Raw genomic sequence first — 26,471 nt, 5'->3', positions numbered from 1 at the left:
GTTTGAGCTGCCTCAGCCACACAAAAAAGAAAACCCAAAATTTTCTATAAATTAATGTATAAAATACTGAGGCTAGAAAAAGAAGATAATTCTGGTGGTAGGAAAGGTAGGGCAGTAAGAAAGCCAGGCTCCAGAATAGCTCTAGCCCACTTAGCAATATGGGATCTTGTTTGAATTCCCAACCACCTTTGCTGCCATTTTACACAAGTCACCCCTACTAGCTCCCCATCAGGCTATGCAGAGCAACTTGGGAAGGCTACTCCTCATGGGCAGAGATTCCTTACAAAACATGAGAAGCTACTACCTTTCCCTGGTGACAAGCATGCTCCCATGGTGGTTTGCCACTGAATTCCAAACTGTGATGGCTGGGAACAACATTGGTTTCAAGGAACACATGTGCAGTTCTAAGGGGCTGCTTCTTCAAAAACTGTTTGAAAGACATTTGAAAGTTACTAAGCTAGGGAGGGGAAAACTAGGCTCTGGAGCTGGCGCTCACTTCAGGGTAGTAATCTCACCAGCTACAGTCTACTTTCCAAGGGGCACTGTGGATTTTCACTCCTGTTGTTCTCTTTCTTCCCTTAAAAGTTGGAGGGGATTATAGCATTGGGATGTGCAGTTTTTGTTTGCCCTAAAAGTTGCAGTGTCTGGTGGTGAATTTAATAGCTGCCTATTACATACAGGGAAGTGTAAGCACAAGGTGAAGTCATGCCTGACTGGAAGAAACACACAAGGTGGTAGACAGAGTCTACCTAACTAATAAAGGGAGTGAGGGGGAAGGCTTATTTCTGCTGTGCAGGCAGTTGTCACTGACCTCTCATCTCCCTGGCTTCCCTCATCCAGGAGCAGCTCCAAATAATAAAGCATTCCAAATCTGCTTCTGGAGGCTGCTGAGGAGGGGGTGGGGTTGGGAGGACAAAGCACCCTAGCACCTCACTGCCCCTCAGCAGAGGCTGCTGCGACGTCAGCCCCTGAGTCACAGGTGACACAACAGCCTGTCTCCTGCAAGAGGGCTTGCCTTGCCCACCACCACGGAGAGGCACAGAGGCTGGTGCTGGAGAAGCTCCAAGAGGTCTTTAAAAGAATCTTAAGAAGAATCCATGGCACATCTAATGGGCAACTCACACGTGGGTCTACAACTACCTATTTCTATGTTTTGGACATGGGTGCAGAGCTGGGGAAATACAAAGCAAACGTTTTCCAGTCTCGCAACTACATTGGCCAGGAGGCACCCTCTGTGCGCCACGGAAGACAGACCGAAAGCCACCAGGGAGGGGATTCTGTGTCTGGGATTGGTGATCCTAATTACAATTCCCACACCTTTTACTATATCTAAGAGACCAGTGTGTCAAAGTCTTTTAGCCTAAAGCAGTGCAGGCCCCTGAAGGGTCACTGTTCTTCTGCTTTGCTGCTATTCCTGAACTTCACCACCATGACTGTAATGTTATCAGGGCAACCTCTGTAAAATGACTGTAAAACTATGCTCTTGGCTCCAAAATGAGGTTCATCCAACCGCTCCTTGATAAATCGGACTGCTTCTTCATTGCTGAAAGCATCCCACAGGCCATCTGATGCCAAAATCATGAACTCAGGCTGTAGCTTGTCCAGGTCAAAGGTCAGGATATCTGGGTCTGGGATGACCACGTTGAGGTTTTTCAGTGGATAATCCCCCAGGGATCGAGACATGGCCAGGATGCCCTGGACCCTCCATGAGCCATTGAAACTGATGAAACCACCTGCAAAGACAGAATGAGCCCATCAGCTTGTCCAGCTGCTACCTCCACACCCGGTACCATCTCAGTGCATATACAAAGGGCTGACCCAGTCCAGGTGAGCCAGGCTACTGGCACTGCCCTCCACAACGTCACTGACAGGCCCAAGCAGAGCCTGCTGCATGGTTTGGGATTTGACGCCCTATCTATGGATGCTCATGCCTCCATCCTTGGCAATGCTTCAAAAACATCTGTAAGAATGGTAAGTGTAGGGTACATATAAAGGAGAGGGCATCGGTTTTAACAGTGCCATGGCAGCTCAGCAACTGACAGCAGAGAGCACGAGGTGAGCATTAGAGGAGACTGCCAAGTAATGCTGACTGCACAAAAGACATTACTATTATCATTTGGCCTGAGGTTGCCCTCTGATGTATCTATATAGATCTAACAGATCCTCAGATAGGATTGGATCAGGGGAAAATACATTTTACTGCACTCTTTAAAAGCTCAGGTCATGCTAGCACAGCCAGCACTGTGCCGCTTGCCTGTAATCCCAGCACTCAGGAGGTTGAGGCAAGAGAATCACTGTAAATTCAAGACCAGCCTCAGGTATGTAAGTAAGTTCAAGGCCAGCCTGCACTACATAGAGAGACCCTATCTCAAACAAAACAAGACAAAATTAAACAAAACAACCCCCCACCAAAAGCTCAGGTCAGACTGCCTGCTTTCTATTTCTGTCTCAGTCCTAGCTCTGTGTGAAACAGACTTGGGTCAAAGAAATAAACACAAAAATAGTAAAACTAACCATTGTTCCTTAAGCCCTGCTATAAAATACACACTTGACCAAATTACAAAGAAAAAAGAGCAAATTGCATTAGGTGAACTTCCTTTAAGATGGTTTCCCAATTTGCTTCTAGAAAGAATCACCATACTGTGAGGCAGAGGGTAGTGGGTATAATAGAGAGAAGGAGAGAGGATAAAATGGCAGTGGCCTTTCAAAGAGTATTCTGGATGTACTGATGACATTTCCAGGTGTATTATGTACACATTACTGCCTGTGCTTCTGCTTATCTTAAATCCAAGCTCATAGCAGACCCTTACGAGCAGACAGTGCCTTCATAAAAGGAAGTCAGAATATTTCACTCACGCTGCCTGGAGCTTATCAAAGCTTGATAGATGCTGTGAAATAATTATTTGGTCCATCTCATTAACAGAAAACCTCGCCAAAGCTTTCACTTAGAATTATTCTGCATCTCAAGCAGTCACTGTAGCAGGGATTGTAATAAAGCCCAATACTTCTTGACTCCCCCGTATAGCTCCCTCCTGTGAAAAGTCAAGTGTTCATCAGGTTCACTTGATTTGCTCACTGGTAGGAAGCTGAGCTGCAGTGCTTGAGAGGCAGTCTGCAGATTAATGCAGACAAGGGGCCCACGCCAGGCCAGCCAGAGACTAGGATGATGGGCATGGCACTTGCTTCCTCTCTAGCTCATCATGAGTTCGTCAGCCTCAGGGGTGAAGGAATTCTTCTCTTCCACACATGTAAAGGAATCTTCCAAATCTAATTATGAACATATAATAATGAACTGACACTCCTTCTTGGAGTCTCTGGTGGCACAATATCCTAGTGAAGGCTATAAAAGCCATACAATTTAAAGCTGCAACTCCTGACAGCTCCATCACCTCCCTGTTTTGTACCACTCCACTGTAGGTACCACCTTATCATATACTATCTTACTTGCTTTTTTTTTGGTTAATGTCTGTCTAATCCTACCCTTATGCCAATATCAAAATGCATTTTTTTTATTTTTTTTATTTTAGGGAAGGGTCTACAGGGTGTTCAGGGTCTCACTACTAGATTGGACTCCTAGTGATTTGCCTGTTTACAGCCTCACAAGAGCTGGGATTACAGGCACGCGCCACCACGCCCAGTCTCACTTGCAGGGCCAGCACGGCAGGGTGTGTGTGTGGGTGGGGGGGGAATCAAACCCCTGGCCCCTGCACCTGCTTGCAGGTGCTTTAATCCTCTGAGCTATTTGGCTGGCCCCTGAATGCAAATTTTATGAGCATGCCTGGTGTGGTAGTACATGCCTGCACTCCCAGCACACTGGAGGTTAAGGCAGGAGAATTGCCTTGAGTTCAAGGCCAGCCTCAACTACACAGTGAGACTCTTATCTCAAACAACAACAAAAATTTTGTGAGAGTTTTTGGGGAGGAGGGGGCACACTGAATGATGAATGAATAAGGGCCTGCTGCACCTTGCTATGAAATATTAACTTTTATCAACTATTGAGTTAGTTGCTAGCAGGGTAGAGATAGAGAACACTAAATTCTTGCCTTCAGAGTACTCACAGTTAGGAAGGCAAGACAGGAATGAGAAATATGTGCAAATACTGTGGCAGCAGACCCAGACACTACAAAGGCTGCTGGGAAAGACAGACAGCCTACCCATCCCGACCGGGGAGAGTTTACCATGATGTGACACCTGGAAGTTGAATCCTAAAGGACAAGTAACTGTTTTCCATTAAACAAGTAGGAAAGGCACTTGCAAGGCAGAGGTATCAAATAAGGTTCACATGGAAGTTACTAGTCAGACATGGCTAGAGGGAAGTGGTATGGCAAGAGGTGAAAACAGGCAGGAAGCAGAGGCTCAAAGATCTTACTAGTCTTTAAATTCCTTTGACCTTTGAAATCTTTGGCCATGAAAAGGGGCAAATTCAGGAGCTATTTATTATGTAGGAAATGTTACAAAGCCATGTCACAGCTACCGCAGTAGCAGCCTCTGTAATGACCAACTAATCACTGGGTAGCTGAGCACTTCTTTCCAAACATTTCTTTCCTTGCCCACCAAACAAGATGGGAGACGTTCACTGGATGTGGTCACAAACTCACCAGCTCTCTTTATCCTCTTTCTTTCTTTTAATTGGTAAGGCTTGTGATCATGAGATAAAGGGATGGCATTTCCATCTTTGTCACACAGGACCCCTCGTGAGTCACCCACATTGGCCACAGTGAGGTCTTTATCTGACAGTAGAGCAATCAAACACGTTGTACCTGAAAAATAGAAGAGGGAGACAGTGTAGGAGGGCACCAGTGCACTGAGGTTCAGTTGCTCATCTTCATTTCTTGATTTTCCTGTCATTAAAACTGCTCCTGCTGAGTGAGAATTTTACTCGAATTACTCTGGGAATATCACTGTGTACTTTAACAACATTGATCAAATCTGACAGTCAATTTTCTTAAGCATGTTAGAGTGTCATTGAAATAGGTTAAGATAAAATTATCATTTTCCTAAATCAAGAGTACTGGTTGGGGGTGGTGCTGGATCCCTAGCAGGTGGTACTGGAAAGGCTGGGAAGTGGCAGGTGCTCTCTGCCATATCCTGTGGCACTGGGACTGAGCTGTCAGGTTCAGGGAAGGCAGAGTCTGCCTGTGCTGTCTTATAGCAAAGACTGGTAGCCAGGAACGGGTCAGCTCCAGATGTGATGGGGGCAGGCTACGATAAAGAAGCAGAAAAACCTAAAGTGATGACAGAGATAAGGTCTAGGTAGCCAGAAAGGTGGGAGGTGGAGGTGGTGGAGGTGGTCAGTGTCAGAAAGAGACAGACTGCTGATCTGCTTGGCTAGAGCCCACACAAGACATTAAAGACATGTGCTCCTTAACCCCTTTTGAGATGAGCAGAGATAAAAGCAAGTACAGCTGAATAGTCTGACCTCCTTTTCCCTCCTCCTCTCCTTTCTCATGGTATGTCCCCATCAATAAGGAAATCGCTGCTGAAATGTACAGCTTATTCATCTCTTGTCTCAAACTGATAACTCCTTTACTTACTAACTTTTCATTAACATCTCCTTAAGAAGGCTATGTTCCATAACAAGAAGGTAAATTGTATCCAAATAACCTTTTAGTTTTCATGAAACAACAAAAAGACTGGTCTTAAACCAAAGTAAGGAACATATATTGCTGTGGTATGATGTTTTTAATTCTTTTAGGAAGATACCAAGAAGGGGAATAGCTGGATTGAATGGAACCTCTAGACCTAGTGTTCTGAGGAATCTCCACACTGCTTTCCACAGTGGTTGCACCACTCTACACTCCCACCAACAGGGAAGAAGGGCTCTTTTTCCTGCCAGCCTTTCCAACATTTATTATTGGTTGATTTCTTTCAATATCAGTGTAGTTTTAATTTGCATCTTTCCAATGGCCAGTGATAAACACTTTTTTTTTTCTGTTTCTACTTCTTCAACTGAGAAGTATGTCTTTGTTTTAGATGCCCATTTTTGGATGAGTCTTTAAATTGGGGAAGGTCTGCTATTTTTGACTTCTTAGAACAGTTTGAAAGTGTTAAATCTTGGAAACAGCCTACATGGCCATCAACTGACAAGAATATATTTTTTATACAATGAAGTACTACTCTGCTATTAAGAGGGATAAGCTTGAGATATTTCTGGCTAAATGGATGTACCATAAGACCTACTCCTAAGTGAAATATATTGGACACACATGTTCAAATTTTTTGCATGGTTTCTCTTTTTTGAGAAACCAAAAGTATAAAATAGATAATGGATATTGGGAAATGGCAAGGGGAATGAGGGAGGGGAGAGAGAGAAAGGAAAGAAGGGTTAAGAACAAAGAATAGAAGGAAATGGAAACAAAGCTTTTGTAAATAAAGTGGGGAACAAGGGTTGAAGGGAGGGGAGGGGAATGGGAAAAAAGAAACCACAAGATACACCACAGACAAATCCCTAGAATGAATGTTATCACTTTGTATTTCTTTTTCTTTTCTTTTTCTTTCTTTTGTTTTGTTTTGTTTTTTGAGACAGGAGCACATTACACAATTCAGGCTGGCCTTAAACTCGCTATGTATCTGAGGCTGGCCTCAAATTCACAGTGATCCTCCTGCCTCAGCCTCTGGAGTGCTGGAATTACACGCATGCACCACCACACCCAGTTTATGTATATCTAAAATGTAGCAATACAATAAAAAATTTAAAAAGAATATATAAAGGTTGTTATCAAGAGTAGGGGGAATAGTTTGACTAACAAATCCATTACTATAGTTCTTTTTAAAAATCTGTTCTTGGGGCCAGGGAGATAGCTCAGTAGAATAAGCACTTGCCTGGCAAGAGCAGGGCCCTGAGTTCAATCTCTGATACTGGGAAAAAAAAAAAAAAAAAAAAAAGCCTGTTCTTAGATCTACGTAACTGAAAACTCCCTTTATAAGAAATGGACACATGAAATATCGGTTAATTCAGGACTTTTTTTTTTTTTTGGTGTGGTGGTACCAGGTATCAATCTCAGGACCTTGTGCTTGCCAGGCAAACACTTATTCCACTGAGCTATCTCCCCTGCAATTCAGGATTTCTAAAATAAAAAGCCTTGCAAAAAGTAAGTGGGCAGGGAGAAAATTACTCTAATCTCAGGGTTATGACAGAAAATTTTTTACCTCTTTAAAAAAGAAGTTATAAGAATGAAATTGTAGCTAAGCACTTGTGAGGCAGAGGCAGAAGGATAATAAATTAAAGGCTAGCATAGGCAATTTTAGCAAGACCCGGTAGAGAGAGAGCTCAATATGAGGGTCAATTCCCATTACAGCATGAAACAAACAAAAAGCAACGAAACAAAACACAATGCAAACAATAGGAGGCTATTCTTACCACTGATATTTGCTGCACTTCGGTCTACAACTATCCTTACTTTGTTCTCAAGAATCTGAGGTATAAAGATAAATAAAACTGGGTAAACTTGTTTTGTGTAGTTTGAGCACAGATTCTCCCAATAAGGCATATTCTTGGAGTTCTCAGGGTGAAATAGAAACACTGCTTTAGGAAATGTTACATGATTTGTGGGCAAGATCCTGGGGCCATTTTTCTGTGTAGGGCCTTTCTCTCTATGCTCTCTGGGTATGTCCCTGATTTTGGCTTCTGTTTCTACTCAGATGTATGTCCCTAGCCTGGCTGACATTCCTTAGGGCCATCCCAGCTGCCTAATAGGCACTATCTTCTGCTTCTACTATAGGGGTCCAGGGAAAGATGTTAGGGCCTCCATGAAGGAAGAAAAGGGATCCACCTGGCTGAAGCATAGGACCTTCTCCCATAGCCAGGGCAACTCTGCATCCTACTGTACTACACTCCCACTCATAATTTATTTCTTTTTCCCTCCCAAAGGGGAGCAAAGGAGTCATTACTTCACCTAGAAAAAAATGTAATCCTGTGATTAAGAATCACTGAAGGGTCTTAAGCAGGATAATAACAAAAAGAGATCTGTATTTTGAAAAATCATTCTAGTAGTATTGCAGAAGATAGATAAACTAGAAGCCGTTAGAACAGATAGAATTAATGAAGATCTGAGTTAATATAGTAAACAAAGAAACAGAAAGTAGTGGATAGATTGCAAAATCAGAATGGCTATGTCTTAATGAATGAGGAGAATGAGGGAAAAAGGGAAAGTTTAGAATAACACCTTTGTAAACAGGTGGGAGACACTATGTGCTTTCTGAACAAGGATTCCAGAGGAGGTGTACCAGGGCTTCTGGGAAAAGCTTTCTCTTTCACTAAAAGAGGCAGAACAAAAAAAGCTGATCACTTGTTTCATGGTATAAGACATGACTTGTAGGTAACAATGGCCTTTGTACTTCCCCAAACTGTGGCAGTGACTAAGGGTTGTGCTCGCTCAGAGTCAAGGTGAGAAGCAAGGGATGGAGGAACACAGGATCAGAGGCTGAGGCTCTGAGTACAGCAGGCAGCTGCTGGGCTGGCCTGGAACCTGTCTGTGTTTTATGACACAATAAATGTCTTTACTGTTAGGGATTTTTATGGTCAGATTTCTTGTTGCTGTTTCTGTGACAGCCTGCCTGATTCAGGGGCACGTAGTCCTAAGGGGCTTGCTGAGAAGAGTGTTCATGCAGCTGTGTTGCTGTTCTTGCACACTGTTTGATATGCCTAGAAATTACGACCTGCTTTTGTCAAGAACGCAAAGCACATTGTTTCTATGGATGAATTAAAATTGATTTCATGATGCAGATTTCAGTAATATACTGCACCTCCTAGGAGCAGCTTAACCCTTTACTTTTAATAGAAATGTGGGCTTTACAACATCTTTCTAATCCAAAAAAAGAGAACCATGATGGTGACAACTGATACCAGGTTTCATTCAGTGGGAGTGGAGTAGGGGCTTAAGGTAAACTGGAGGTGCAGCAGCTCCTCAGCAGTGACAGGAAAGCAAGCCCAATGTGAGCCTTTGAAAAAAAGTTTTCAAAATGAAGCCATTTTTATACAAATTGGGCAAGTTTCATTTTACAAAATGATGCAAACCAAATAAAAGGTCTCTGTGGGTAATACTGGGGCTGGCAGAGCTGTCTGATAGTGATTCTCTACAATACACCCATGAATTATAGCAGTCAGGACAGTAAATCTGCCATTTCAAAGCTCATTGGACCACGAGGACTTATCATGCCCATTGAGGGGAGAGATCTTAAGTATTTAAGGTCTGGGCGTAGTCACATGACATAGAGGGGTGAGAGACCAATAGTGAGCTGTGGTTGATAGCTGAGGCAGATGTTTGTGTCACATCTCATGACTGCTTAGCTGCCAAGTGATTGCCGATCACTCATAATTTCATTTACACATCTTGCTTATGATTCTTTGACCTATTAGACTGAAAGTCCCTTTCAGGGCCAGAACAATTGATATTCATGTAATGCTGCTTTGTACATGTAAAGACACATTAGCTGAAGGGCTAAGGACTAAGATGAGAAAGGAGTTGCTTTTCAATTTATACCTGGGTATCTCACATACTCTAATTATATAAATATAGATACTTTTATTTTCAAAAAACATTGATAAGAGTTATTTAGATGAGATTTGGGGCCTTTATGTTTTCTTCTTTATATTTTTCTATATTAAGATGATTTTTTTTTTTTTTTTTTTTTGTCAGAACCATGGGTTGAACTCAGGCCCTTGTCCTTGCCAGGGAAGCACTTATTCTACTGAGCCATCTCCCCAGCCCCCCGCCCCCCCCCCCCGTTTTTTTTTTTTACTTGTCTGGGACTCAAACCCAGGACTTCCCACAGGCCAGGTAAGTAGTGATGCCACCCTATCAAAGAATATACCCCTAGTCCAGATGGATTTTGTATGGTATTGAAAATCACTATTTATAATGCTTCAGGAAAATGTTAACTGCATAAAGCATACACAAAATATAAAACAGGAAAAAAGAATGAACTTTTTTATGTATTTAGGACAGGGTCTATACAGTCTCACTACACAGTGCGGACTCCTAGTGATCCTCCTGTCTTCAGCATTCCAAGTGCTGGGATTACAGGCACGCACCACCCCACCCAGTCTCAGTACCCATCTCAGCATGCCCTAGGGGTGGGGCCAGCAAGGCACGCCGGGGATCAAACCCCGATCCCTGCATCTGACTAAGTAGGCACTTTAGTCCTTTGAGCTATCTGGCCCACCCCAAGAATGAACAATTTTGGCTCTAGAGAATAAGATGGTATAGACAGAAAAGGCTCAGAAGAATAGCAGAGACAGTGATGACAGTAGTGCTTTCAATAGCTCAAGTTCAGGTTCAGATTCAAGTGTCAGTGACTACCACCAGTGTCACAGGGGCAGGAAAGTGAGCCTCTGCTGCCCTTTGGCTCCTCTTACACAGGCTTGCCACATCCAGCCTCTCAGCAGGAACACTGCCTAAGGTGTCAATCACCACCCATTACCCTTTCTTCCTAGAGTGTGTACTCTACCACCACTGCCCTTTCTTTAGGCACACAATAACTTTTTTTTGTTTGGTTTTTTTTTTGTGTTTTAGGAAAGGGTCTACAGGGTGTTCAGAATCTCACTACTAGATCAGACTTATAGTGATCCGCCTGTTTATACCCTCCCAAGAGCTGGGATTACAGATGCGCGCCACCACACCCAGTCTCAATTGCTGTCTCAGCATGCTCTGGGGGCGAGGCTGGTACGGCAGGCCCTAGGATCAAACCCTTGGTCCCTGTTCCTACTTGCAGGTGCTTTAATCTGCTGAGCTATTTGGCCGGTCCTCTAAAATAACTTAAAAATCAAACTCATGAGAATCCTTATTTTATAAAAGTTTTTACCACAACATTTTATTAAGTGAATAACAACACTTTGTTTGTTGTTGTTGGGGAGAGGTGAAGAGGCTAAACAGAGCAGAGAAAACTGCACAGAGTGACCACAACTCGGTAAGCCTTGCTTAAAAGTGCATTTGGACACCCACTCATACAATGCCAGATTGCTCATGCTAAATGAGATTCCCTTTCGAGACATTAAGTCACTTGAACAAGAATAAGGATAATTGATATTTTTCTTTTTTAGGAGAGAGAAAGAAATTCAGGATTGTAAAGAAGGAGTGGCAAGGGACAAGGAGAGGAGAAGGCGAAATGGGGAGAGGAAAAGATGGAGGTGCATAAGCACAGGGTACACACACACACACACACACAGGGATTTCAGTCAGGGTGCTACAAGTGACCACTCACTACATAGCTTAGAGCTTTTCATCAGTCTTTCTTCTAATAGTTAATGCCATGGCACAGACTTGTCAGGGAATGCTATCTGGTCTGAAAAATGAAACACTAATATCTGATCTTTCCTTCTTTATTCCTTGTCTCTCTTGTTTATTCCTGACTCCTCTCCAGGAGCATTCCTGGAAACAGGCCCTCTTCCAGGAGACTAATGTGTGGCTCAGTCAAATACAATGACTTGGCAGTCTATCTCTGGGATAAGGCTAGTAAAATGACTTACAAACCGATACCTCCACTGTAAAAAGACTTACCTTAAAGATTTAAAAGTTATTTTTATGTTGAGAGTCTTGAAAGAAATAGATTGGAAGGAGAACTATCTGAGTCGAAGGATGTATATGGTCCGAGCAGTGAGAGCTGCCACATATTGAGCACTTACTATGTTTTAAACCATATACTCAGTTCTTAGAATACATAACTTCCTTAATTCTCCTAACAGCCTATAAATGCTACATTATCCCAAATTTTCCAAGTGATGAAATTGAGATTAAGTGACAGGCACATAGCTAATGAGAGGCAAAAACTCACGCAGTCTCTTGCCAGAGCACTTCCTGCAAGCTTCAGACAGGCGCTGCTGGGCAGTACTTAATGTTTGCGCCAAGCAGAAAACCCGCTCTTTCTTCAGACACTTACCTACCACTCCATAACAGGCCACACTACACAACCACGCTGACACTGGCCACAGTAAACACTGTACCTCCTACATTTGTGAAGTCTGTGCATGCACGACAATAAGAGCAACACGGCCTGTGGGCTACATCCCACCCTCACTAACCCCAGGAAGAAAATGCCACAGGATACTTTAGTCATTGAGAAATTTTAGCAGAATGTCTTTTTAGAAGGCTCTATTTCATACAGACACTGTCAGCAGCCATATACTCGGATGAAACATTGACAGCACATCTGAGGCCAAAGAATATATTACTAAAAACACATTAAGGTTTCTATCAAGACCTGATGCATCAGCATGGCGAGCTACCATTGTGGGCTTCTACAAAACAGTGATAGATACACTAAGATCAGCAGCAAGCTTATTTGAGCCCGCTGTCCTGGACCTGCAGTGAAAAGGTCCTCCAAGGGGCACATCCTCGGGCTTTCCTTTATAGCCAAAGCTGCCACTGCTTCCCTTCACAGCAGGCTAAAGACCTGAGTGGCAGAAACATTTTGTAAGAAGCAGAGCTATTACAATGACAGTTTTCTTTTTTGTCTGAGATTTTTGCATAAGTAAAAATATCACCTACTGAATTTGACTCTCGCTGACTGTGAGGCAATCAGCTTGATGACAAATTGTGTTATTCTAAACTCTAATGCTAAATAGTTTGATTCTAGGTTTATGTATAATTGTGTTCTTTCCTAGCAAACACAGTCATCAGTAAGATGACTATAAGAAATAAGAACTAGTACATGAAAGCCAGAAAGATTGTTTCCATAAATGAGGTGGACTACTCTAAATCTGAAAGAAAAACAAATCCAGTGGAGAGCAGTAGTCATAATTCAAGCTTTCAGAATCTGATGGTGCATTCATTTTAACACTTCTCCGGACTTAAAGTACATACAGATATGCCATCCGACTCATGAACACTATTTTGAAGCTAAAATGTTCTTCAACTTCACATTTTGATGTTTATTTCTCACTTGGCTGCAGTTTGTAGGCAGTGATCCTTCCTTTTCAAGTAGTTTCATACTTTTCAAGCATGGGCTTGTTAAAAAGGGCTGTTTTCTACTAAACTGATCGCATGGACTACAATGTCTTAGGAAGCCACAGCAGCGCCTCTTGTTGCAAATGCTTTCATATATACCCCAGGCATGACTATATGGAGGTACAAGCAAGCAGAAAGGCTTCTGTAATACCCCTTAACATTCTTCTCATAACTATTGCTGGCATTTAGTTGAAATTACAGCATGCTATTGAAATTAATTTATAATTACATAGTCACAGCCTGAACTCCAAGCCTGGTATCTTTTAATGGTAAATATAATTAATTTCATGGTTGCTTTGATTCTTCCTATATGCACCAGAGAAGCAATGGTTTTTTTAATTTTCATATTATTTGAAGAAAAATGCCACAGGAAAAATGCCATAGGGTTAGTTACTGAGAAATTCCAGAACTGAGTTTTATTATAAGCAGCACTTGTTGTTTAATAAAAATAAAAAAAGACAGAGAAAAGGGAAAAGGCTGAAAACAAGAGGCACAGCTTGACTTACCTGGTTCTTCACAGAAAAATATAGTTTCACTGACCTTATTCCTCTTAGCAACAGCCCTCTTCCACAATTTCAATTAGAAACAAACCTAGCCTTTGAGATGACTGAGTTACCCTTACTTAAATGGATGTACAGCTATAATTCTATTTATATTATATATATGTTGGTAGGATGCTATTTAGAGATATAAACTGATGCTCTTGCTCCTTTACATTCATACTGCCTTCCTCCATTTAATGTGAAGGACTCTTTGTCCCAGAAAAGATTAGAACTGTTAGGGCTAACATGGAGAAAACAAATATCTATGATTAGCTTTAGAATATCAAGGAGACTATAAACTCACAAAGAGACATATTTTCCAGAGAAAAATCTTTTTGCATATTCATCAGTCAAAGTTCTGAACTGTTTAGTTTAGAGGCACATGAAGAAGAAACAAATACCAAGTTTTCCTGCCAATGTGTTTGTTCCTCCTGCTTTCTCTGACCAGTTAGGCTGGCCAGGCAAGGAGAGTGGTAGATAGGGGGAGACAGAGGAGAGGAAAACATGAGGTTATCTAGGATGTGTGGATCTCCAGCATCATATAGAGCTCAAAGCACTTTTATGGCATAGCCCAAGAAACCATAAACCTGTTCCAGTACAAAAAGGCAATGGCTGAATGGACAGTCCAGACAGAAGCAGGAAGAATTGCCAAGAACTGCAGAGCAGTTCCTGAATGAGGAATTTCAATTCTTAGGAGCTTCAGAGCTGGGACGGATGGACCTTTTAACCACAGTGTTATGGTTTGTGTCTAGGTTCCCCCAAAGCCTCATACAGCCACGGTGTGGCTTCTGGAGTCTGTGATTATTGTGGGTGTGGATGCTGCACCTGCCCTAGGGCAGGTAACCTGCATTACAATGTGAGGAGGGAAGAGAGGCTAGCTAGCTGCCTGGGCTTCTGCCCCTCCCATTATGCTCTGCCCTTGGCCGCTGCTGTGAACTGTGAACTGCTGCTCTTTGCCTTGTGCTCCTGTTCTTTGGAGCCAGCTGAGTATAGACTGAGCTAAATAATACTTTCCTTCTCTAAAGAAATACAAGAAGCTAATAAATACATGAAAAAATGTTCCACATCACTAGACATTTGTGAAACATAAATTAAAACATTGAGATACCATCTCATCCCAGAAAGAATGGCTATCATAAAGAAATCAATCAACAACAAATGTTGGTAGAGAGCTGTGGGGAAAAAGGAACCCTTCTCCACTGCTGGTGGGAATGTAGACTGGTGCAACCATTATGGAAATTAGTGTGGAGACGCCTCAAAAAACTAGGACTGGAAATCCCATTTGATCCAGCTATCTACCTTCTGGGAATTTTCCCAAAAGAATTGAAAACATCATATCATAGTGATATATGTATGCCTATGTTTACAGCAGCACAATTTGTGATAGCCAAATCTTGGAAACAACCAAAATGCCTATCACCTGAGGAATGGATGAAAAATGTGATTTTTTAATACAATGTAGTATTACTCAGCTATAAAGAAAAATAAACTCAAAGCCTTTAAATATAAGTGGATACAACTTGAAGATATACTATACTCATAAGTGAAATAAACCAGACACACATGTGTAAATAGTGTATTGTCTCCCTAGTATAAGAACTCAAAAAAAAAAAAAAAATTGAAAGGTATAGCACAGTTAAGTAGAAAATGAGAACTTAGGGAATTAAACAATGAAGAGAGAGAAAGGAGAAAAGTTAGGAAATATGGCAGGGGCAAGACCATACATTTATATAAACAAGATGGTTAAAGCAGGGGTCCTATGAATCTTTGTCAGGTATCTGAAAATCGAAGTTAATGGGTAGAAGTCTCACCCTGACCAACTCTATATGTTAATACCTGTGAACTAAGCAAATACACTGAGGATAGCAATGTGTAACACTAAAACCATGCCTGAAATACCTATCATTTTGGTCTTCTAAATGTGTACTGTTTGTAATGTCATATCAATTATTGCTGTACTCTCTTTAAAGTAAATGTTTGTAAAAAAATAAGATAATAAAAGAAAACAAGAGATAAAAAAATGTCATAGGATTGTCTTGCTACAATGTTATATATGGTTTGATTTCTAAATTTCTGTGTAAAAATGTGTAATTGTTTTTTTTTTTCCTTTCACATTCCATAGGGATTTAAAGTTTAGTAGAATAGTAATAGTTCTTGGAAAATACCAGCTCCATGTTATGTCTAAGGTGTTTGATATTCATACAGATAGTGATGTTAAGCTTAACTGCCTCTGTTATAATAATATCATTAAGATTCTCTTCTGGATGTTTAACAACTAAAGTCTGCAGATCAAAAATTAGAGAAAAAGGCTACAAGGATAGACAATTTTGGCCCTAGCCCTTCAAGGTCAGTGAGGACTCAGGACATACAGGAACCTGTGCTGCAACATCCTGTAACTCAGTTGTGTACCAAATTTTCTGATCGAGGAGATTATCGGGCCACAGAGGAAAGTGATCGATGATGTAGAGTGTATCTAAGGAGAGTTACCTAGAGAGAAAAATTTCTCTCAGGCTTTTACAGAGAGCAAATTGGTCAGGCAATGGCTGTGACTCATCTACATGGCTGACACTGAAAAAAGATCTACAAACTGCTGTATGTAGTTCCAGCATAAATCCTGATGGGATTTGACTGACCTCGTCAGATACAAAAGTTTCATTCTTAGTTATATAAGTCTTGCTTTAACTTGGTCTTAACCATCCAGCAGAAAAATATAACCATGAGGTATAAAAAGTAATGCTACATTAATATGCTGAGCTGTAAAAGGCTCAAGTCAGTAACTTTTGACAATTGCCAGTTCTGCTGATAACCCACTACTATTATGGACTATTGGACTATATTGGCTTATTTTGCTGAATTCAAGTACCTACAATATTTGAACTTGCATTAAGTATGAAAAGGTCCTTTAAAGACTTCTCCAAATACAGCTTCTCTAACAGCAATGAAACACCCATCTCTGAGAAAACAAAACAAAAGAGGGGGATATAAATGAAGGACCATTTTGTAGTGAAAAAATATATATGTATATACAAAATAGTAAGGCTAGATAATACAGCTACTTCTTCTTAGTTCAGTGAGAAGAAAGACTTGTACTGATATTGTTTAGACAAGAGATCATATCTGCATCTTGTACTCTGAATAACTACTATGAAGACAACAATATGCAATGTATTAATTATTGTAACTGTCCTACTAACGTGTTTTGAAATGTCTCATTGCTATTTCTTTCTCATTAAAATTAATAAAAAATTTTAAAAAACAAAACAAAACAAACAAAAAAACCCCTATCCTTCCCTAATTTTGTGTGTCGGGTATTTGTCCCAGCAATGAGAGACGAGTAACTGAAACATACAAGTAATAAAGACCTGTGTCATACCATTGGCTGACAGGCTAATAACAATATCCTGAAACATCACCTTTGCGGGAAGTGGTAACAAAATATGAACTCATTTTGGTAACTACACAAAGAGCCTAATAAAATCGTAAGATTATGGAATATACTTTGAAGTGAATAGAACAAAATTTTAGCATCAAATCAAATATAAACTGAAAAGCTAAGTTATGTTCAGTTCAAGAAATATTATAGATAGCTAAGTTAGGTAGAAATAACATAGGCAGTCAGACAGGACTGGGCCCTTGAGAGGTCAGTGCAGAAGGCTAAAGGTGCACTCACTTAAGGCCAGGCTTCAAGAAAGAATTACTCATTCACACACTTCCTCTAGGGATAAGCAGCAGTGATAACATTCTAAGTGGGCATCAACCAGTCACCTTGGGGTCAAGGACAAAACCTCCTTAAACAATCCCTTTCAGAAAGTCCTTGTCCATCCCATGTGCACTTCCTATGTGACTTGTTTCCCCCTTGGATTTCTATTTAATTAACATTACCCAAGGACTATACTTGTTGTATACATTTTTGTTGGGCAAAGTTTTGCCCTACTTCACACCCATCCTATGACTTGTCATTTGATCAATATTACCTAAGCCACTATATTTGCAATCTTATTGGTTATTGTTCTGTCCCACCTTAAGCTTGCCTCACCTTGTGGCTCTCCTCAAGAAAACACCCTTGAGAAGCAGGGTTGGTGGGCAGCCCACTTTCTGGGTCCCCTTCTGCTCCTCTCTTTCCTTCTGTCAATCAATCCTTTCTGCTTCTAAACTCCACTGTCCTTAAAATTCATTCCTTTATTTTAGAGAACACAAATAACATTTCAGACATTGAGCAGGTTGGGACTTTCATTTCCCTATGTCAGAAAGATAAAATTACATTTCTACATATGTCTAACTCATTAACTGTATAACATGTAGTATATGTATGTCAACTGTATATTATGTATATTAATTTTTTGGCCTAGAAATTATGAAAATCAATTTTTAAAATTCTACAAGTATCAACATTGTTAAGACAACACACTGTGGCTTCCCTGGCCACTGAGTCAGTTAGCACAGACCCATTATAGAAGAATTCTAGCTGGAAGACAAAATTGTTTCCAAAGCTGAGTGCGCTTTTATGAAGCATGCCTTTGGCAGGTTATGTAGTTAACATGAATTATTTCCAGATGATCTTTTCTGTCCCAACAGAAAAGAAACACTTATAATGCCATTTAAAGGAACAAAATAAAGATCACATAATTATGTACATTTAAGATTAAGTAAATCGCAATCAGATTTAGGCCAATTTAATCCACTAATTATTAATTATCCAGGATATTTTGGGCTCTGTGGACTATAAAAGTGACTGAAAGCTGTGTATCCAGGAAGGCTGCTGCCCTCTTGACCTGATAAAATCCTGAAGTAAATTCCATCTGGCCTACCTGAACACAGATCAAAAGGTGACATCACATCATTCCACCTATAACCGAGAAAACACAACTGCATTACTTCATGAAGATGGCCTTCTTTCCTTTCTTTAACTCTGACACCTCTCTCTTCTATGTGTAATGACAATATAGGACTTGATGCACTGACTGAACACTTACATTTTGTCCCCTCATCCAGTGCTTACTATGTGCTTGATGCAGGGCAATAAATATGAATATAGCGTTTACTCCTGTAGTGCTATTGGAACTATATTAAAGCACCTGCCTGGCAAGTGCAAGGTCCCAAGTTTGATTTTTTTTAAAAAAGCACCTATATTAACATTCTATTAACAGGAATTGTGTACAAATTATTCTAACTGCATTTACTTAAATATTTACATGTACAAATATAAAATATTGGTTATTAAAGTTAATTTAAATTTTTGAAAGTATTTTTTCCAAATATTTCCAAATGATTTATATATTTGTTAGTCATTTACAGAAATAATTTCACTTTTAATATGCTTTTCACTCTTTCTTTTTATATATTTGGTGTAGGGTCTCACTATGCAGCTCAGACTTGTAGTGACCCTCCTGTTTTCAGCCTCCCCAGCACTGGGATGACATGCCTGTGTCGCCATGTCCAGTCCCAGTAGCTGGCTCAGTGTGCCTGGGGGTGGGGCTGGCACTTCAAGCGGTACCAGGTATTGAATCCCTGTCCTGATGCTTGTCTAAGCAAGCGCTTAGTCTGCTGAGCCATCTTGCCAGCCCTTATGCTTTTTACTCTCATATCCCTTGAGTTTTAGACATTTGTCTTCCACTGAGGTCCTTTTACCATCATGGACAATGTTTAGTTGGTCAGTTTTCCTCACTGGACTAACCTACCATGTCAGTACTTAAAGCAATAGCTATACAAATGAGATATTGATAAAGCTTCCTGCCTACTAATTTTCCTTTTTGGCCAATGCAGTTTCAGGGAAAGAAGCAAGGTATACCAGGCTCCAGACTCACAATGGGGAGACTTAAAACTTGGGAGAATGGAATAGGCTAATTAGAAAGGACACACTGCATGGGAAGCCATGGCCAGGGAGATCCAGGCCTAAAGGCAGCAAGTGCTATGGATCTCATAGTATAGATCAGGCTCATTAGAGAAGGGGGCAGTAGTGATTGGGAGCAAGAGTTACATGATGGAGGACTCTCAAACTAGACATCAGGTAACGACTGAAAATGATATTAACTAAATAGCTACAATGGGTAAGACAATCCACTACTACTCACACACACGTACCTGATCTCATTTAGCTTTATAAAATTCTACAAGGAACATATGATTATCATCATTACTCCTGCCCATTCTAAAGATTGAAGAAGCTCACTAATATCACACAGTGTTTGAGCAGAGGAGTTGGACTTTGAACCCACATCTGACCTTTTAAATCAGCCTTTTCAAAATTTCCCCCATGTATAGGACTTTATTAGGAGTATAGAGAGGAAGCAGTAAGGTTTGGTAGCAAATAGTTTTGTTTAAGATTTTTTGAAGTTTGTCTGATTCCACTAATAAGAGAGTAACAGTGTAGATATATGTTCAAAGAAACCTTTCTAATACAGCATACACATATATGTAAAATTTTTTAAAAATTGTTTTTGAGCTGTATGTGGGGTGCCCACTTGTAATCCCAGCATTCTGGAAGGTTGAGGCAATTCCAAATTCAAACCTAGTCCGGGCAATTTGCCAAGACCCTGAGTCAAGGTGAAAAAAGAAAAAAGGGACTGAGAATGCAACTCAGTATGAAGGCAATGGATTCAATCCCCACCACTGAAAAAAAAAGCTCTTCACCTGGTTGCAAGCATAGTACATGACTTCTTTGGAGGTACAGATTAAGACAAGAATACAAAGCCTAAGAGGTGTGAAAGCATTGCTACTTAGCTTGGAAACTTGCCAACAGACACACTTCTCTCCCAGTGTTGTAAGCAGCTCTGTTACATAGAAATATAGGTAGTCATACAGGGCTAGGCCCTTAAAGGACCCAGTATAGAAGACAAAATACCTTATAACTGTGGGAGAGACAGACACAGCAGGTGTGGGCCAGACCTCAAAACAAAAAGGGTAAACAAATGCAGATATCCCTAAGGATAAACATCAGGAATTCATATTTTAGACAAGTCTCTATCACCTTGAAAAAGCCAGGAAGAGTCACTAACCCAGCCCATCCCAGGAAAAGCCTCTGTTCTGTATTCATGCCCTTTGCACGACTTGCTTCCCCATTTGATCCTGATTTAATAAATTTTACTTGAGCAATTATGCTTGCATTCTTATTGGTTGACCATCATGTTGTCCCACCTCATGTCCACTTTACAGGGCTCCCATGTTTCCCACCTTGGACCTACCTTGTGTCTTGGATTTGTTGTATGAAAATCCCTTAAAAAGGCAGGTTTCTTGTTAACCCACTTGAGACATCTGTCCTTCTCTTGGACAGAGCTTTCTTTCCCTCAATAAATATATTCTGCTCTTAACCTCCACTGTTCCTAAAACTTATTCTTTGATTTTAGAGAACACAAACTCATCCCAGGTATATTTCAGGTTGGGAGTTAATTTCCCCTAAATCACCAGGTCCATGAGACCATTGTGGGAGGGGTTCTCAGTACGTTTACAATGCAATAGTCTCTAGTGTACTGGATAGAGGATTGCAGAGTTGTCTTAGTTACTGTTATGGTTTGTACCTAGTTGTCCCCTCAAAGCCTCATGCAGTCATGGGGTGGCTTCTAGAGTTTGTAATTAATTAATGATCAGATGCTGGGATTGTAAGTGTAGGTGCTGCACCTGCCTTGGGGCAGATAATCTTCATCAGTGTGAGGAGGGGAGAGAGGCTAGCTAGCTGCTGCAGCCACTGCCCCTCCTTTTGCTCTTTGCTGTTTCTTGCCACCATGAAAGGTTGCTCTCTGCCATGTGCCATTCTGTCTTGGAGCCAGCTGACTATGGACTGAAACCTCCACTGATTGTGAGCTAAATAAACCTTTGTCCCTTAATTTTAGGTGTTGGGTATTTTGTCCCAACAATGCAAGAAGAATAACTGAGACGGTTACTTTTCTCAATACTGAGGCAAAATATCTGATACCGAAGTTAAAGGTAGAAAAGTTTATTTAGTTCATAGTTTGTAGACGTTTCAATGTGCAATCAGCTGGCTCCAAGGCCAGGGACAACAGTTTATGGCAGCAGAAGACAGCAAAAGCAAGGAGAGAAAGAGAAAGAACAAGCCTCTTTCTGTCCCTTACATTGTATGCAGGTTATGTGCCCTAGGGCAGGTCACACCCTTGATCCCAGCACTGGATCATGAATTAATCACAAAGTCTAGATTCAGCCATCTCTGAAAAGCCCACACCGCCACGATTGCATGAGGCTATGGGGGGACACTTAAATACAAATTATAATAAGAGCCTTCAGAATTTCCAAAGTGATATCAAGTACTCCTTCCTATGACCCTGAGTAACAGTGATTTTCACTGATCAAATGAGGCAACAAGCATACAGACTGAGAGATCAGGACTGGTGACTGATTTCTGCTGCTCACTCCAGTACTCCAAGCATCTCCCAGACACAGAATATGTTCCAGATTGCTAAATTGAGCCTCTGCTACACAAAATGCAAGGTTTCTATTTGCCAAGAGTAGAGAGAAAGCCTTTGGAGTTACAATCCCAACAGTTTGAAAAAGAATCTTACAACTATATAAATATGGGGTATAGGAACACAACTGATAAAGGAACTAGCCAGGTCAGTTAAGAACAGGGGGTTCTATAATTACATATGGAAGAACTGCTCCAAGTATTCTGAATCACCTCTTCACCTCAACTGCTTCACATGTAGGCTGCAGGAGGCACCTTTTCAACTGAAAAGAGCACTTCACAGAGTACAACCTCCATTTATCTGAACCTGTTTCTGGAAAACTCCTTTGCTGGCTGACAAATGAAGCCGAAAAAATGAAGCTTCCAACACCCCTTTCTGTATCCACTGTATGTTGAATTGGTTTCTGAAAGTTGTTTGTTTGTTTTTACTTGCTATCAGTCTATTTTCCAGGCAACTGAAGTCAACATCTGACTTGAATAAAAAATGTTTTTAACCATTACTTGAATATAAAATAGTTTTTAGCCATTAACTATGATTCATGTAACTGAACTTTGTGTGAGGAAAGTATGTCTAGCTAATTTGCTTTTTAGATGCCTTGAATAAGCAAAATGTTTTAGGAGACTTCCCTTACACAGCATTGGTCTAGACCCACAGACAGCACAAAATTGTTAGGCAGAAGAGAATATGAGACATCTCAATATGTGGTTTCTAGAGTTGGTCTGGCTTTGTATAGCTCTTGAAGAAGTCATAAGCCCCAGGGTGGCATTGTTCCTGATTTGCTGGGCTTTTGTAGCTCTAGCTGCAGGAGGATTCTTGCTGAGCTTATAAATGATGTTTTTATGGCCTCTGAACTCATCTGCTTGCTAGCCTGGAGGCTGAAGTCACTCATTCATTCAGTAGGCCTTTAAACAAGCACTTTCTGTTCTGCCAGGCAATCTGGCATGTGCTGGGGATGCAGAAGCAAAGGTGCATGCAGTCTTTACACAAAGAAATAACAGTGTAATTAGGGTTGGGGGTAGATAACAATAGTGCTATTATGCTGTAAGTAGACAGAGGCAAGTGCAGAAACTAGCTAGCAGTGGCATGAGGAGTTATGTGAGGTGAGTTTTGATTGATGACTAGGGGCTAGCCACACAAATGGGTGAGGAAGAAGGCTGGGTTGTGTGTGTGCATAAGTATGTGTATAGATGTGTGATGGGAGGTTGAACAAATAAAGGAATAAGGAGTTTATTTTTAACTTCAGTTCTTGAGAAAGATTTTTATAGTTTTTATAATGATGATGACTAGGATAACTGAATTAACATGAATCCAAGTATACCTCAAATATAAATATGGAAATAATTGACATTAAGAAATGTCAATGCTCTTAAGCATTACCAAGTTGCAATATTAATGAAGATATACACACCATTTAAGAAAACTGTGTTTAAAAGAATACACAGAAGCAAACTCTCAGTCTGACTTTTGAAGGTTCATAAATCATTCATATGGGATTTTCTGTGATTATTTAATTAACAGTGAAGATTTTGACCATATGCTATCGTGCCTAATTATAATACTGTTGAAAGTAAATTATCATACTCAATTTTCTTTTATTCTATTTTTCAATTCACATGTTTAACCTTATGGAGTCAAGAAATATGTTGCTTTTCCTTGCTTTCATATTTAAACCAAAATGCAATGGAAAAATTCCCAGCTGAAAGGATATTAAATTAAGAACATATGTTATATCAGTCCTGTGAACGATGGCTAAATGACATCCAGCAAAGAAGCTTTATGAAAGGTGATGGAATATCTTAGTACTACTTAATTAAATCTCCAAGGCTGTGATTTAGAAATAATTATCAAACTATACATCATACTTAAATATTAATAAAATGCGGAAGTGTCACTTCTTTTTCTATGTTTTTTAATTTTTTATTTTTTTTACCAGGGATCAAACTTAGGACCTTGTGCTTGCCAGTCAAGCACTTAAGCCACTGAGCTATCTACCTAACCCTGAAGTGTCACTTTTTGAAAGAAATATATAAATGCAAAGAGGAAAACAAAGAGTTATCTAGACATAAGGTGTTTTATTAAGCACTAACAACTGGTCACCTAATACTTTTCAAAGTGTAATCATGAACTGTGGTCTCAGAGCACACAAATTGAAGAACACATCTCAGCCAAAACTTGAGAAGATTTATACCAGTTTCCAAAGGGGACAAATGTCTGAGATACAGGATCACTTCAGAAATCCAGCTTTGAAAGATTCAAGGGCTTGCAGAAATCAGACTGTAGCACTTACACTGGAAAAGTTTATTTGATTCAGACTCCAGCTTGACCAACAGGTTAGTTCAATGCTTTCTATCTAAATTTGCTAATGGCAGAAGTTATTTTACATAATTTAAAATATGATGAGGTATGAGTTTGATGAAATTCCAAGAGAAACTGAAACTTGGAAGTTGTAGTTCTAGAACACCTTCAGATTAAAAAAGGAACAAAAACCAAAAAACATATGCCTTCTTTCTGCTTTCATATTCACTCACTGTACTTCCTAACAGGGCAGGACATCACAACGTGTATTCTTTTTTCATAAGAGTATTTTCTTCAGAGGAAGAACAACTGAAGAAAAGGGAAAAATCTTCATATGGTTTTCAAACTAATTACTAGAGAAGGGAGTCTAAATAATATCATGTATCAAGGTTATGTGCTGACAGCACTTGCAGTACAGTTGAATTCATATTATTTTCTTTAGTGAAATGCTGTATCATTTCTAATTTTTTTTACATTGCTATTCTGTATATTCTTTCTTTTCAATATTCTCTTTAAAAATAAAGTAAAATAAAAAAAATGAAAATGATGTCAGGATGAAATCATTGAGACTTTTTAAAAGAAAAATCTCTTCTTTCACTTACTATATACAACCTATTAGCAGCCTTCTACTGTAAATCTGTATGAGGTAATGTGACTTTGTTTTGGTGAAGAAATGGACACAAGATAGTGTCAACTACCATAATTATAGCTTCAGACAACAAAACAGTCATTATCTCACATCATTTCAGAGGGTCAAGAGTCTGGAACAGCTTAGTAGATGGATGCGTCTCAGAGTCTACCATGAGGTTACTGTCAGTCATTGCAAAGCTACTAGGAGGGTGCACCTCAGGCTCATTTGTATGGCTGCTAGAAGACCTCAGTTCTTTGAGAATTAGGTCTCTCTACCAGCTGCCAAATATTTTCATCTTATAGCAGCTGAACACCTCACAGCAAGTTATTCCAGAGACAGGGAACAAGAAAGTACACTCAATTGAGAAACTGTCTTTTTATAACCTACTATCAAAAGTACCCATTACTTCTTCTGTATCTTTCACTACAAGGGAATGACTACATCCAGCCCATCTGCAAGAGAACAGGAATGGCATTTCATCTTGAGGGGGAAAATATCAAAGACTTTGTGGACATATCTTCTGAACCATAGTTACCACACAGCTAGATAATTATAATATGGGCTAACAAGGATTTTTAAGGAGTCTTGTTTTGAAGATTGGCCTCTTTCAGGAGTCAAAAATGTGGGGCTCCCTAGAGAACTCATTAGATCAAGAAATACAGTTACATGGAATTTCAAGGAACCACTTATATTCTTTATTCTTGGTAGGACAAATCTACTTGTCACATATCATTTTGGCTCTAATGAGAACTGCTCAAAATCATGGATCTCTGTTCTGAAAGCAACCTTGAATTTATAACTTTAAATGCAAGTAGTCCATCCCTAGCACTGGTGGGATAGGAGGGGGCAGGGCATGGAAGTAGGTGATATACCCTAACCACGAAAAAATATGCACTCTTCAACAAAAACTCCTCTACAGCTCTGCAACCTTTTTTTTTTTTTTGGTATAGGGTCTTACTACACAGTTCAGACTCAGACTCAGAGTGACCCTCCTGTTTTCAGGCTCTGCAACATGTTAAATGATATCTTGTTTGGTTTCGAGAACCAAACTCTGCAAATATAAATGTACACTGTATCATTTATCATGGGTTAATAACAGCTCAGATTTACTGAGTGTGTGCGTACTCTGTGCTTAGCACTCTTCTAAGTGTTGCATATATATTTATATAACCATCACATCAGCTCTAACATACTCCCTGTACTGGAGGTAAAGGAACTGAGACAGAGTAAATAGTTCATCCAAGGTCACATAGGTAGTAAGGGGAGAAGATGGGACTTGAACCTAGTCACTCTGGCTCCACGGCTCATGCAATTCACATTCAGACAGCATAGTTTTTCTTTAGGATCTTGTTTTTCCCTATATTACTGCTGCATATATGTACTTATAATAGGCCATTTCTGCATGATATGAACACAATGCGAAAAATGTAAAGGCAATAAATCTATCAGATGAAGATAATCAGGAAAAATCTCTTCTTCCACACCAGCCTGATTAATTAATGTTGCCTCCAAGTGATTTTTAAATTTAAGGTAGAAGAAATCAAAGCAGATTCTAATGCTCTTTCTGTTAGAAAGCTGTATCATAGCTTGACTTGCAATTGTTGGTCTATTAGTTCCACTTCATTTCTGTGGTATTGGGTTATGA

At 40.1% G+C, this 26,471-nt stretch overlaps 1 protein-coding gene across 1 annotated transcript in view; it reads right to left on the bottom strand.

Annotated features, from left to right (window-relative positions):
• Positions 1–637: 637 nt before the first annotated feature.
• The window catches only part of Ppm1l (protein phosphatase, Mg2+/Mn2+ dependent 1L), a 357,536-nt gene continuing 331,702 nt past the window's right edge, over positions 638–26,471 (bottom strand). The window contains exons 3-4 of the mRNA XM_004639855.2: positions 4,599–4,760; positions 638–1,733 (exon numbers count right to left, since the gene is read on the bottom strand). Coding sequence (XP_004639912.1) covers positions 1,387–1,733; positions 4,599–4,760 — 509 coding nt within the window. The 3' untranslated portion in view covers positions 638–1,386. The remainder of the gene's footprint in view (positions 1,734–4,598; positions 4,761–26,471) is intronic.

This window comes from Octodon degus, unplaced genomic scaffold (assembly GCF_000260255.1).
Source record: "Octodon degus isolate 3935 unplaced genomic scaffold, OctDeg1.0 scaffold00115, whole genome shotgun sequence".
In the NCBI taxonomy this organism is placed as follows: Eukaryota; Metazoa; Chordata; class Mammalia; order Rodentia; family Octodontidae; genus Octodon; species Octodon degus.
The sequence above is the reverse complement of the archived record's forward strand: the minus strand, read 5'-3'. Positions and strand labels throughout refer to the sequence as shown.